Source organism: Phalaenopsis equestris, unplaced genomic scaffold (genome assembly GCF_001263595.1).
Source record: "Phalaenopsis equestris unplaced genomic scaffold, ASM126359v1 Scaffold001122, whole genome shotgun sequence".
Classification (NCBI taxonomy): domain Eukaryota; kingdom Viridiplantae; phylum Streptophyta; class Magnoliopsida; order Asparagales; family Orchidaceae; genus Phalaenopsis; species Phalaenopsis equestris.
Window position 1 is genome coordinate 54,513 of NW_018165561.1, and position 14,179 is coordinate 68,691.

At 35.2% G+C, this 14,179-nt stretch overlaps 1 protein-coding gene across 1 annotated transcript in view; it reads right to left on the minus strand.

The window, feature by feature from the left end:
• Window positions 1-665: 665 nt before the first annotated feature.
• Window positions 666-14,179, minus strand: part of LOC110033280 (ABC transporter G family member 7) — a gene marked incomplete at its 5' end in the record, with an annotated part of 34,972 nt that continues 21,458 nt past the window's right edge. The window contains 1 exon segment of the mRNA XM_020737205.1: window positions 666-1,021. Within this exon segment, the coding sequence (XP_020592864.1) occupies window positions 869-1,021 (153 nt within the window).

Here is a 14,179-nt window from a genome sequence, read left to right on the forward strand (position 1 = left end):
GTGGTTGTTATAGTCTTATTTTAAACAATTTTAGCTAACAGGGGCCGCATGATTATTTTTTCAGAAACAGCTAACCCACAACTATTTTCACACAGCTGCACCAAACAGACGGTCAGGTTCCCCGCATCCTCTTTTCCGCAGCTGCCTTCCGGGGCAAACAGTCTTAGAGCTCTGAAACCATATTGAAAATAGGTTTGGAGAGGAAAAATTACTTGATATTATTATTAACATGTAAGGTGCATATACATATTAAATCAATCCCTCATAATTTACAAACTTACTAAATATACCTAGTTTAAACTAGAAAATGAAATAATTCTAAGAGACATAAAATAGGTCGGAAACAAAACAAACAAAAATACTTCCAAAGATATCCCCAATCAAATATTTTCATGATTTTGTTAAACAGTTAATCAGCCCACCATGGAGAGGAGCCTAACTTCTCAGCTTTCCACAGAAACTAACTCCAAAATTTAGCAGAATGAAATAAAAAATAATGCAATCTATATTAGCCTGTTTTGTAATAGCTTAGGCTTTCAAACAAGAGGACTTGTTTTAAAATTTTGAGGGTTTTCCAACGTTCAAATGTTGTGTGTGTGTAAATTTCAAATTCAAAACGTCAAGAAATTACTCAAAAATAATCTCAAAAGCCTAAACAATGTCATAACAGAATTTCTAAAATTTTGTACGATCACATGCACGATCAATAACCATCTATATGATATTAAATAAATCTGGAAAGCTAAAGCCTGATCCTCAATATGATCAAGTTGAAATTATACAAATTAAATTTTTTTTCTACATGTAACTAAAACATCAAATTATTCAAAATCACTTCTCCCATATAAGCCATGTGTTGATCTAACTACTACTCTGCAGGGGGAGGCTCCAGTTGCTGGTATTTTGGTTTGTTATTTTTAAGGAGCAAGTAAGTGATACAATACCAGAACATTAATATCCTTCCTTGGGCTGTAATGGTATCCCTTATTCTACTCCCTCCAAAGGAAATCCTCTCCAGAGCCTGCAACAAAAAGAAAAAGGAAGATTTACATACATACTACTTAATTCCCGTCTATTTACAGATCTAACACCTAAACTTTTATATTTACATATATATATATATATATATGCCACCTTACCTAATCATGAAAAGGTGCAATAACTTTATAAAAGTTAAAATAATGGTGTTTTTGGTGTGATATGAAAATTTCGGTAAGTGTTAATGTAAAAAATAGAGTTTTAAGTGTCAGATATGTAAATAGATAGGCATTGGGTAGTATGTATGTCAATACCCCAAACAAAATAAATAGAATTTATATTTTTCTGTTTTTTTTTATAAGCCTCAATCTATTTGCAAATAAATGCCCTGGAATACTTCTATAATCCTAACCCCACCAAACCCTGAACAATCTCAACAAATTTTGAAATAGTTTTAGAACCTATTTGCCTTCTAGAAAATTGATGGTCAAGCATTGGCTACGAAATCTCTTCGAATCGAACACAACCTATGCTTGAAGAAGTAAGGTTATCCTCATTCCTATGCATAGTTATCCACAAGCAGAAACGGCAACCAAAACTAAGTACGAAGCTTTTTAACTTCCGATGGAATATGACACTGTTGCTCACGAAGAAAAGCATAGGACTCTTGACTGGTTAAATGTCAAGCGATGGAACAAGATGTATCCTTTCGTAGTTAATGTTCGAGCATGGCTTTGAAATCTAAAGGAAGGGGAGGTAAAGCTCAATTTGTTCATTTGCTATTACTCACAAAAAAGAAGCATTTAAAAACTCAAAATTCTCAAAAAGACAAATTAACTAGCGAGTACCCACCCAAACAACTGAAAACATCTACAACAACACAACAACAAAGCTTTAATCCCACTACGTGGGGTCGCCTAAATGAATCATTTTTCTCCATTGCGTCCTATTTAGCTTCATATTTTTCATTTAGTTCTAATAAATTAAGATCACTTTTTATACAATAAGCACAAGTCTTCTTTGGTCGACCTCTGCCTTTCTTAACATAAGTCAAATCTAAAAATCTACTCTCCTAACAGGATCATCACAGGTCGACGTAGATTGTCAGATGGTCAACATTTAATGTGGCCAAACCATCTATAAGACGATTCTCTCTAATCTTGTTCGTCACTAGAGCTACACCAACTCTATCACGGATATAATAATTTCGCATTGTCTCTAAGTGTCAAACCACCCATCCTCCTAAGCATTTTCATCTCACCAAGCAATCTTAAACAGTTCCTAGTCCTTTAAGTATTTTGATTGGTTTTAACTTTTAAATCAAACAATCGAAAATGACAAACCAAAAAGTGAAAAAAAAAAGGAAAATTTTAAGGTAAGAAATTAAATCCTCCAGCTCCTAGTAAATTGATGGTTAAGCATAACTAGGAAATCTCTACGACCCAGCAATGGCTTACTCTTTAAAGAATAAAATTATCATCATCCCTAAACGCAGTTATCTAACTGAGAGGTTACGAAGAGCAAAAATCTGGCTAAATTAGATTTATAATTTCTAGAGCTAGTATCTCAACTAGAAAACAGTCCAATGTGATATTATGTACGAACTCTGGACAGATTTTTGCACAAATAAAAAATAATATAAATGTTATTTTTTAATAGAAGCGTTATTTATATTTCTTCTACCCCCATTAAATGCTAAATCTAGTCACATAAGTGAAGCGCTCTCTAGAAGTAATGGGGGAAAACCTGATGCACCAACTTTCACAGATTCAGCCAACTTTTGTGGTGCAAAATATTAAAATATGCAGAATGGCAAGCATATATAGCTGCGCAACTGATGCGAAAGGTTGATGAAAACAAATGATGCAAATTTCTTATTAGTACTAAATGGTTGATGAACACAAATGATGCAAATTTTTTTTAAGTACTGCAGTGCAGGAAGACAATAAATCAGATAACAAGAACCAGTTCCAACAATCAATATGCTAAACGAACCGAATAATCCACCAAAGCTCAAAAGAAATCGAAGAAGACTGGCCCAAAATTGCGGTAGTTTAAAATTCATGTGAACCTAAGATACCTATCTCTAGACTTGTGGCACATAACAAAAAGTGGGGCAATAACATACGCAGGACTGAAAACTTTGTTATTTACAAAACTAGCACTCTGTTTCATTGATTTTTCAAATTCCCATTCAAAATACTAAAATTCACAATAAACTCAAACCCGTACCTTTGATTTGATCGTGACACGTGTAAATGCACTGATTCTATATTAAAAAAAAAAGGCCTTGTGAGCTTTGAAAATTTTGACACCCCAGACTCTCTGTGTCGTGTTGTTGAGAGCTGTCGGGTCAAATTGCAGAAGGCAAGTTGGATTATAGATAAAATACTACCCAAATATTTCACCCTCACTTTGTGAGTGCTTTTTGATGTAGGGTTCGATGTTTCCCATAGTCGCAAACCCCTATGGTTAATTATCTCTCACGAAAATGTGAGAGCACTTTCAATTAAGGCTAGTAATTAAACATTGAATATTTAACATATAGTAGCAACAAACATATAGTTTAAGTTCTAAAATTTATCACTATAAGCTTAAAGTAGATGATGAAGGAAATGATTATAGACTTGATCAAGATCTCATGATTCCATCATCTCGGCTCGTCGCGGTGACGAATCTACGCAGTTATAGAAGATGGTCAACCAAACCTGACTGAAGAATCCTTTTTCAACAATCATGAGTTGCGTCGTCCAAGAGATCCTTGTAGATATGGGGTGGATATTTGTGTAAGGGGGAAAATTTAAATCGACCTTAGTTGATATAATGTTTTATGAAAATCAATTATACCCTTATGGTTCAGAACTCAAAAAGTAAAAAGTCATTGGGGAATATGCTAGTTATGGTCGTGATTGTAATATAATAGTGTTATTTAATAGCAAACACCTAGTCAGAGAGCTCTGGTCGTAAACACTACTTTTTCTGGAATCGTTGAGCCAAAACACACCGAAATAAGGCTCGAGCCACGTCCTTACTAGCATAAAAATGCTTTCAGTGTTATTATAATAATATACTGGATATGATATTAGCTCTTTGTGAAATAAAGTCAATTAGAAGTTTTTCACCCTCAACGGACTATTGTGAAAAAAGAATGAGATTTGTTTTAAGCTATAAGTAATTAATTTTACTTGAGTGCTTAATTTGTTTTGAAAATTATGATTTGAAAGCCTTGATTTAATTTTAAAAGTTGACTCGTCCGGTTGAGATTTTCAATTAACACAATCATCATTGGGGGCTTTACAATTCAAACTTTTGTTTTGAAATTTATTTAAAATTCATCAACTCTGATCTCTGTAGAATACTAGTCTTGTCAACTCCAACCATGATGAGGAGGATCAGCAGGGTGAGTTGCACTTGCAAATTCTTATATATGTGATTTGAAAATTTATTAAAATTACTGGACTTGTTAAGTCTAGTGCTTAAGAAGAAAATAATCGGACTAGTTGGTTGAGACATACAACCCTGCACTATAGACAAGCAGACCTGAATGAGACCATGCATGATTTGATCATCCTGAATTTGACTTTTAAAACGTAAGAGTTCTTTATTTTAAAATAAACATAAGACTTTCAAAATAGCTTTGCACATTTCTTAAAACAAATACTACTTGAGTGCAAGTTAGCTCTGACCTGTGCTGATTCTCAAAACATTCAAGTTTAAGCATGTAGTCAATTTGGTGGAGCACATGTGGTTTTTTAATTTTGAGATTGTGCACACATCTCATACATTCAAATTAAATATTTTATATGAACTTTAGCAACAATGTATGATCATAATGATTTGTCTTTTAAAGCATAATATTATATTTTAGTCATTTGCACGAAACATGACAACACTTGCATGACTACTTGAAAGATCGTAGTTTACTTCCATATATTTCAAATCATCTTTTGAGTTGAAGCATAGTCTTGACTTTTGTGAGAATTTGAAATCATAAAATTTTATTTGGATATTATATTATTGAAGTGCATGAAAAATTATATATTTTGGCTAAGAAAATATCTGCCTTCTATCTACTTGTAAATAAGAATTAGATCTGGTGACAAAATCGATGTGTAAAATTTTTATTTTTAGCATTTTAAAATGACATTCATGTATTAAGCTTAGTCCCAATATGGTATTTCATAGTTAAGTCAAGTTGAGCCCCTAATGTATGATATTTCATATTCAAATCAAACTAAGCTCCAAATTTATGATGTTTCATATTCAAGTCAAGTTTAGCCTCTAATTTAGCAACTACCCTAATTGAATTATTTGGTGATGTTTCACATTCAAGTCAAGTTTAACCCCTATTTTTCATGTTTCATATTCAATTCATTTTGCAAATTCAAATATTCCACATTTAAGTTATTTGCAAGCTCAAAGAGTTTAAACTCTTAAGCCATTTGCAAGTCCAAGTCACCCAAAGAATTGGCCACCTCCCGGCATCAGGGAGAATTTCAGTCTATCAATTATCTTAAAAAACTCGTTAGTCAGTATCATGAGAGGATGTGGTTGAGCAAAATGTGAATTTCAACCTATAGTCTTAAAAGAAGTTATGGATCTTCAATGTACCTGCAAAAGACAATCACAAGCGCAAATCTTCCTAAATGTTACTTAATTTACTGAACAGGTATTCATGTTTCTCAGGACGGGAACTTAAATCCCCTCATTTTTATAAAAAATTTCTAAATGTGCACACAACTTTCCCGAACGGTACATAATTCTCTGGATGGGTACTCGAGCTTCATCGAAATAATATTTTAAAATAAGTAATTCGCCCTAGCACTATTTTCTTATACCTTTGCGAGTGAGATCGGCGGCGATGACAATGATCAAAAAGGCGAAAAAATGAAAAGGCAAATAAAATTTTGTTTTCTAGCTTTCTATTATATATATATATATATATAAACAAAGTAGGTTGTTTGGCTTAGGTGGGATCGAGGGAAGAAAAAAATAACAAGGCTTCACATGCGGCTGAAACGAGTGAACAGGGAAACTGAAGGGGCTTCAGGCTTCGGCTAAGGTAGAGCGACAGAAGAACGGTGGAATTTCGAAAGCCTTTGTAATGTCGTGATCTCGTGGTTAGCCTCTAGACTTGGGCGTTGGGCAAGCCTGTTCTGGCGTTCGTCGGACTTGTTCAGGCTTTAACTAGTCAGAACGAGCTCAGACCGGACTTGAGCCCGAATTTCATTTATAATTTCATAGCCAGGTCTGCCACTAAATGAATCGGGCTAGCCAGCGAGCAGCCATGGGTTTTAAAGAAAAGCGATTTTTTATTCCCAAAAATATTCCCAAAAATAAATAAATAATAAAATCTTTAACATTTTCTCTCAAATCATTTTGTTGATTTAAAATATTAAAAAAATTTGTAATATGAATGTTTAAAACATGAAAGGCGACAAGAGTTTTAAAATTTTCTTATACGTTTAAATGAATTTAATAATAAACGTATACACACGAAATACGCACTTCGATATGTAAATACAGAAGATATGAGTAAAATACCGCAAATAAAAAAAAAATTACAAATGTGCTACTCATCAATTTATATTTAATTATATATCTAACACCTGGATTTCAATTTTTACATACTTGCATCTTATAAATGGCTAGATAAAGAAGAGAATGGATGAGAATATAAATCGCCTAAAAAATTTGCAATCATGAAATATATTTATGAGACCGAGCCAATGAGCAGATCGGGCTTGGTGCGGTTCAGGCTAATTCGGGTTTTAACTAAGTCAAAGCAGGCTTGGGTCGGACTGAGCCCGCGAAATTTTAATATTTTCATAGCCAAGCCCGATCATTCTAAGATGGGCTTATGGCGAGCCCATCAAGCCCACTGCCCAATGCCTAGGTCTATTGGCTTCTCAACTATATTTGTGAATATATCACTTGAATAGGGAAGTAGGTTGTTGTCGTGCGTGGAGTGTGACGAAAAAGGCAAAGAGAAGTTATAGTAGGAAATAATTTATTCCTGTAAGAAGTTATGATGAATAAATTATTTTCTTAGAATTAAAGAGATATTTCCTTCTCTATTTTATATTTATTTTCTTGGATTATGAATTATTTCTTTTTCTATTTTATGTTATTTCCTATATCTCCTAATAATTAATATGAATTGATTATTGGAGATATTATGTGATATATCTTTCTTTTCATAACATTTCTTTTTTATTATTTTTTCTATTATAGAATTATTGTACGAGTTATTTATACAGTTATTTATATCCTCGTTCATATAATTGAAACAATTAAGTATTCCATTTTATTCCGCATTATTTTGAATTTCATTATGGTATCAGAGCAAACACAATTCTGAGTCTTACCATCTCCTCTTCCACGCCGAAACCTCCATCTATCTTCTTTCTAGGTAGAAATACATGACAGACAAAACTCAAAATTCAGCTTAAGCCTAAATTTAGCAAATTCGATAATTCGAACGACCCCTTTATTTTCACTGCTCAGATCAACCCATTCACGTGCTCGTTACGTAGCCGCTGAATGGAGAAAACTACAATACCTGGAAACGTGCTATGTTGATGGCTCTCAACATAAAAAAAAAGAAGGTTTCGTCAATGGCACCGTCGAAGAACCACCAGAAACGTCCACCGCAAAACTTCAACAATGGAGGCGCTGCAACAACCATGTCAAGACATGATTGTTTAATTTAATTGCAGAAGACATTGAAGCAAGTATAATATATAATGAGAGTGCCCATGAAATCTGGCTCAACTTGAAGGAACATTTTTCTCGTACCAACAATATTTATATTTTCCATGTCGAAGAAGCCATCCACGTTTACAAGCAAGGCGATATGACAGTTGGAGTTTATTGCACCAAGCTCAAAGACCCATGAGATGAACGTGACACCCTCTATAACATTCTTAAATGCACGTGTGGTGCCATACACATGTGTGGTGTCATAAAGAAAGTGATGCAGATTCAGCAAAATAAAAAAACCCTGAAATTCCTAATGAGGCTTAATGAAACATACACTGGTATAAGAGGGCATATTTTGCTCATGGATCATCTTCCCAATGTCAACAAGACACGTTCTCTCACGCTCCAAGAGGAAAAACAACGCGGGATGAACAATGTAAGTGCATCGCAGCCGGAAGCTTCGGCTTTTGCCTGAAGAATAATGCACGAAAATCAGAGAAGGTTTTCACACCTAAAAATATTAAAGTGTGGAAAATATGACAAAATTGGACATACCTCAGACACATGTCGAGCACATCTCAAATGCGATTATTGTGGATGGCAGGGACACACCATCAATGACTGCAGGAAGCTGCAAAGGGCCAATTTAGCAGGCAATAAACTTGAACGGAAAAATTTTGCTCCCAAAGCCAACCATGCTGATACCAATACATCGAGTCTTGCACCATTCACCCTTACAACCAAACAATATCAAAGTCTCATAACACTACTTGCAGAGAACAAATCTAATTCGATGGCTAATCATGTTGGCAGTACATCAACCATGAGTGATACCTCAGGTAAAATCTTTTGTGCCTCTATTTTTGACAAAGAAACGAGTTGAGTTCTTAACACAGGAGCCACGGATCACATGGTATATTCAGTCAACCTACTTACGACAAAATCAAGTGTCACCATTTGAAAAGTTCACTTGCCTAACGGGGCTAGTGCAACTGTCACGCACATAGACAACATTCATTTTATTGACTTTATTCTACAAAATATTTTATGTGTCTCTTCCTTCAAATTAAATTTGATTTCTATTAGCAAATTTATGCTTGATTCACAATGCGTTGCTATTTTTAGTAATCACACTTGTGTGCTACAGGACCAACAATCAGGGAAAGATGATTGTGACGGGAACTAAAAGAGGACTCTACTACCTTGATACTCCACAAAAGAGCAAGTGCAATATTACTACTTCACCATCCCCAAATCTCTGGCATAAACGTTTATGACACTCATCGAGGGGAGGATACCAAGTTCTTTCAATCACAGAAGCGCGATATTTTCTCACAGTTGTTGAAAATTACACTCAATGCACATGGACTTATTTGATGAACCATAAATCAGATACACATTCATACGCCATCAAGTTCATAAACCTCGTTGAAACACAATTCAGTCTAAAGGTCAAAATCATTCGAAGTGATAATGGTCGTGAATTCATATTGAGGAATTTTTATCTCGACAAAGGCATCATTCACCACTCCAATTGTGTCTCCACTCCGCAAAAAAAATGGCATAACTGAAAAAAAAACATCGTCACCTACTCAACATAGCCCGAGCTTTATTGTTTCAAGTTAATTTACCCAAAAAATTTTAGGGAGATGCAATCCTAACTGCCACCGACCAAATTAACCGAACACCAACACCCCTTCTCCAAGGAAAGACTTTTCGAAATGTTCTTCCAAACACAACCCACGTATGATCAGTTGCGCGTGTTTGGGTGTCTTTGTTTTGCTTCAATACACTATCAACGACCAACCAAGTTTGATCTTATAGCCATTCGATGTCTTTTCTTAAGATATCCATACGCTTAAAATGACTATAGAGTCTACGACCTTTCAACTAGGAAAGTTTTTGTATCACGAGATGTTCTTTTCCATTAAAACACTTTTCATTCCCCTTCTTTCGCTACAGATAAAGTTCCAATTCTGCACTTCACCACCCACACCGACATGCCTTCATTTGATGAATTACCTCAAGAAGATATTCCATCTTCTCAAAACAACAAAATTCGCCCTCAAGAGACTCCTTCACCTTCACTCACTCCAAATTTATCCTCATAACAACTTACAACTCCAAACCAAAAAATATCATCACCACAACCAATGAGAACAGCAAAAACGCCTAACTATTTGCGCGAGTATCATGTTGGTATTTCTCTTCCCTCACGACACCCCCCAACATCAAACTACGTGTCGGCCAAAGCTACAAGTATCTTCTATCCATTAAACAACGTCTTGTCATATGCTAACTATCGCATAAACATCGTGTTTTTACCACTACTCTTTCAATTGAAAAGGAGCCAAGCACTTTTGTAGAAGTTGCTCGAGATCCAAAATGGCAGGTTGCTATGCGAGAAGAACTTGACGAACTCAATGCCAATGACACATGGTTCCTTGTACCATTACTGCCTGGAAAAAGGCAAATGGGTATACAAAATCAAACTTCGTGCAGATGGGACAGTTGAACGCTACAAGGCCAGATTAGTGGCAAAAGGGTATAATCAAATTAAAGGGCTAAATTACCATGAAACATTTGCCCCTGTAGCAAAGTTGTAACTGTTCGCCTACTCCTTGTGTTAGCTTCAACTAAGCAATACATCTCCACCAACTAGATGTCAATAATGCTTTCTTGCATGAGGACCTCGACGAAGACGTATATATGTCGCTACCTCGTGGCCTCAAACGAAAGGGAGAGACTTGAGTTTGTAAACTCCACAAATCATTATATGGTCTCAAACAAGCTTCACAACAATGGTTCATCAAGCTTTTCACTGCTCTAAAGCGAGCCAATTTTATGCAATCAAAGGCAGGCTATTCCTTGTTCGTACGATCTCAGAATGGTAAATTCATCTCCTTTCTTATATATATAGATGATGTCGTCATTGAAGGGAACGATTTACAAGAAATTGAAGATGTCAAAATATTCTTGAGGAACAATTTCAAATTAAAGGACCTTGCACAATTGAAATATTTCCTTGGTAGTGAGGTTGCACGATCCCAGAATGATATTGTGCTTTCACAGCGAAAGTATGCTTTTGAAATACTCGAGAATGTCGGGTACATCGGTGCAAAACCAGCCACTTTCCCTATGGAACAAAACTTATCTCTTAGCAAATCAAAAGGAGAAGTCAGTGATCCATTATCATGCCGAAGACTAGTTGGGAGATTGATCTACTTGACTACCAAATGTCCTGACTTGGCATATGCAATTCATATTCTAAGTTAATTTACGGACAAACCACGAGTGCCACACTTAGAAGCAACCCATCGAGTCCTACATTATGTAAAACAACAGCAGGAAAAGGAATTTTCCTCTCAGCAGAAAGCTCAGCCAACTAAATGTCTTTTGTGATGCAGATTGGGTCAGGTGTCGTGACACTCGAAGATCAGTTACTAGTATTGTATCTTCCTTGGGAGTTCATTAATTTCTTGGAAAACCAAGAAACAAATCACAGTAGCACGTTCTAGTGAAGAAGCTAAATATCGGTCCACGGCCGCTACCTGTTGCGGGATTATTTGGCTAAGAACAATTTTGCAGGATTTGATGATCATGCATTCACATACTGTCAATTTATTTTGTGATAACCAAGCATCACTTCACATCATCTCGAACCAGGTATATCATGATCGAACAAAGCACATAGAGATTGATTGTCATCTCATACGGGAGAAGGTTCAAAAAGAAATGATAAAGTTGACTCACGTGTCCACTTTGGAGCAGCCAGCGGACGTTTTCACAAAACCATTGAACGCTTCTCAATTCTCGATACTACTCAGCAGGTTAAGAATTATTAACATAATTTCAAACTTGAGGGGAAGTATTAAGGATTACAGGATCAATTCCATGCATGATATTAGGAAGTAATTAAATGCAAAATCAATTATATACATAATATTTGAATGAAAATAAGCAATTAGTATATAATTATGAGTTTCCTATTAATTATTACCGTAATTATGGGAAAAAAAATCAATAGCACTAATTGCCCTGATATGGTGTAAATAGCCTTGATTGCATAGGCATAAATTTAGGCATAGTTTTTGCTCTTATTTTACTCTTTTTAATTCTAAATATTAAACTTCTTGTATAAATATTAGTCCTCTTTGTACAATGAAAAAAACAAGAGATTCCTACACTATTCTCTAAAAACAGTTGTATCTGGGAGTTGGGATGCCGATAACTCCAAAAAATAGAAGAAACGAAAGAAGAAAAACTTACCACGTAAGTTTATTTCCATCCAATATCTCCAAAGGAGACTATTTATACGAGGGCAAATCATTAATTTGCTACTAACTAATCTTTTCACTAATTAAAAATTCTTATTAACCTAAACCAATACAAAAACAAAACATATTATATATTTGTATCATGTGTTGGGGTAGTTGGCATAGGTGGGGTGAGCACAATTTGTAAGAGCGTGCAAGAAGAAGAGGAGGTAGAAATGGTGGTGGCTTGGTGTGGGTTCGGGACAGCAATAGAAAGAAGGTACAAAAAGGCAGGGTTTGGAGAGCCTATGTGTGTGTGGCTGGAAAAAGAGGCACCCACTTGGGGTTTGCAAGTCATATGAGAAAGGGGAGATGGCAAAGGAGATGGAGTTGCACAAGATTCTCATGAGGGCTCGAGGCCAGAGCAGATGGGTTCTTGAAATGAACCCATTTGCTTACTATTCGAGGATCCACGAAGGGGGGAGAAACAGGACTGAGAGGGCAAGGGTCTCCTGTGGAATGTTGTGTAAAAGCTAGGGAGTGAGGGAAAAGATACCAGAAAGAGATATTCGGGCTCCCACGTGCTGGAGAGGAGTGGGTGTGATTGGGAGAGGCGCACAACGCTCAAAGGTAGAGCTACAGGGTGGCATGAAGTGCAGTGAGTCTCGAGGTTTGGATGTGCAATCTGAGGTGCTTGTCTCATGCGAGCCTTGCAAATGAAGAGGGAGTCAAATCAAGAAGGTCATGCAGAGAGCAGAGAAGAGGATGATGGTGTGAGTTGTGGTGTGGTGAGAAAGGGATTGTGCAGGAGATAGTCACAATATTGGGAAGAAATATTACGTCCGGACGCAGAGTTATGTCTGGATGAAGAATTACGTACGAACTTCAATTAAGTGAAAACACGTTGACCGACCCCACTAACCCCAAAAATAAGCAGAAAACAACAAAATTTAACATTTGAATTTGAGCCCAAAATTATTATTACAACAAGGATTATTTCGTTTATCACGCGCGTTTTGCTACGACCTTTTTTGAGCTAAGAATCTGACAAGGAGTTTATGCTCCTTTGCCTCCTCATTTTACTGCGACCTTGTTTGAGCTAGGGTTTCGGTGAAAGAGTTTTTGCACCTCAGTCTCTCTCATGTTATTGCAAACTTTTCAAAGCTATGTTTCTAGTGAAAGAGTTTCCCCTCCTTTTTCCGTTTCACCCCACTAGCTACATCCTCAATCTGTTAGGGCTACAAGACATCAATGTATTAGGATTGGCAATCATTTGAAATACAACATCATGTTCAAAACAGTTTACTTCAGTAATCTAGAGTTTTTCACCGAACAAGTTTCATGAAGCCATTATCATTAGCTTGAAAGCCAATCAAAGTTTAGTAAATTTTTTAGAGTGCGAGCAACATGTAGAGCTGATAAATGTTGTATATTTATTTATTGAAAAAAGTCTTATGTAATATTCCAATTTTGTTTAAAATAGATGTGCTTTTTCGTGTACATTTGTTTATTGAGAAAAGTCTTCTAGATACTTAAGTGGCATTTGTTAAAATAATCAATGTAATTCCATATACTGAGTTGTTTGTTGGTTTTTAGTTGTATTAATGCAGAATTTTTAATTTTCTATGTTGTGTATTGAAAAAATCCTGAAGTGGAACTTTTATTTAATCCGTCTAGCAATGCTGATATATGAAATTTTATGTTAGACTTCTTCATAAAGATGTTTAATCTATACATAAATTTGTCATTTAGCTAGTTGTGTATGGACCGATTACTAAAGTCAGTCATATTTAAGACTAGCAATGTTGATTGGTGATAATTATAAAAATTTAAATTAGGTTTCTTCTTAAATATATTGTACTAATGCATGATTTATTCTATTTTATTGATGTGTATGGATAGTTTCTTTAAGCGAAAGCCTTAATTAAAATCTAACAATGTTGGTTTGTGATGTTTATGACATTATAGGCTACATTTCTTCAGGAAAAAATAAATAAATTAATGCAAATCTTTGTTATTTACCTTGTAGTGTATGATCCGATTACTGAAGTAAAAGCTTTTATTTAAGGTTGTAACAATCCTAATTTGTGATATTATGAAAAAATCATATTAGGTTTATTCAGAAATGTGTAATTAATTAAAAAAATTATTTTACATGTTGATTATTGACAATTTTTCATCAAATGATCCGGTTAGAATAGTAGATGTTTTAGATTCAACTAATGTTAAGAAAAACAGAGGTA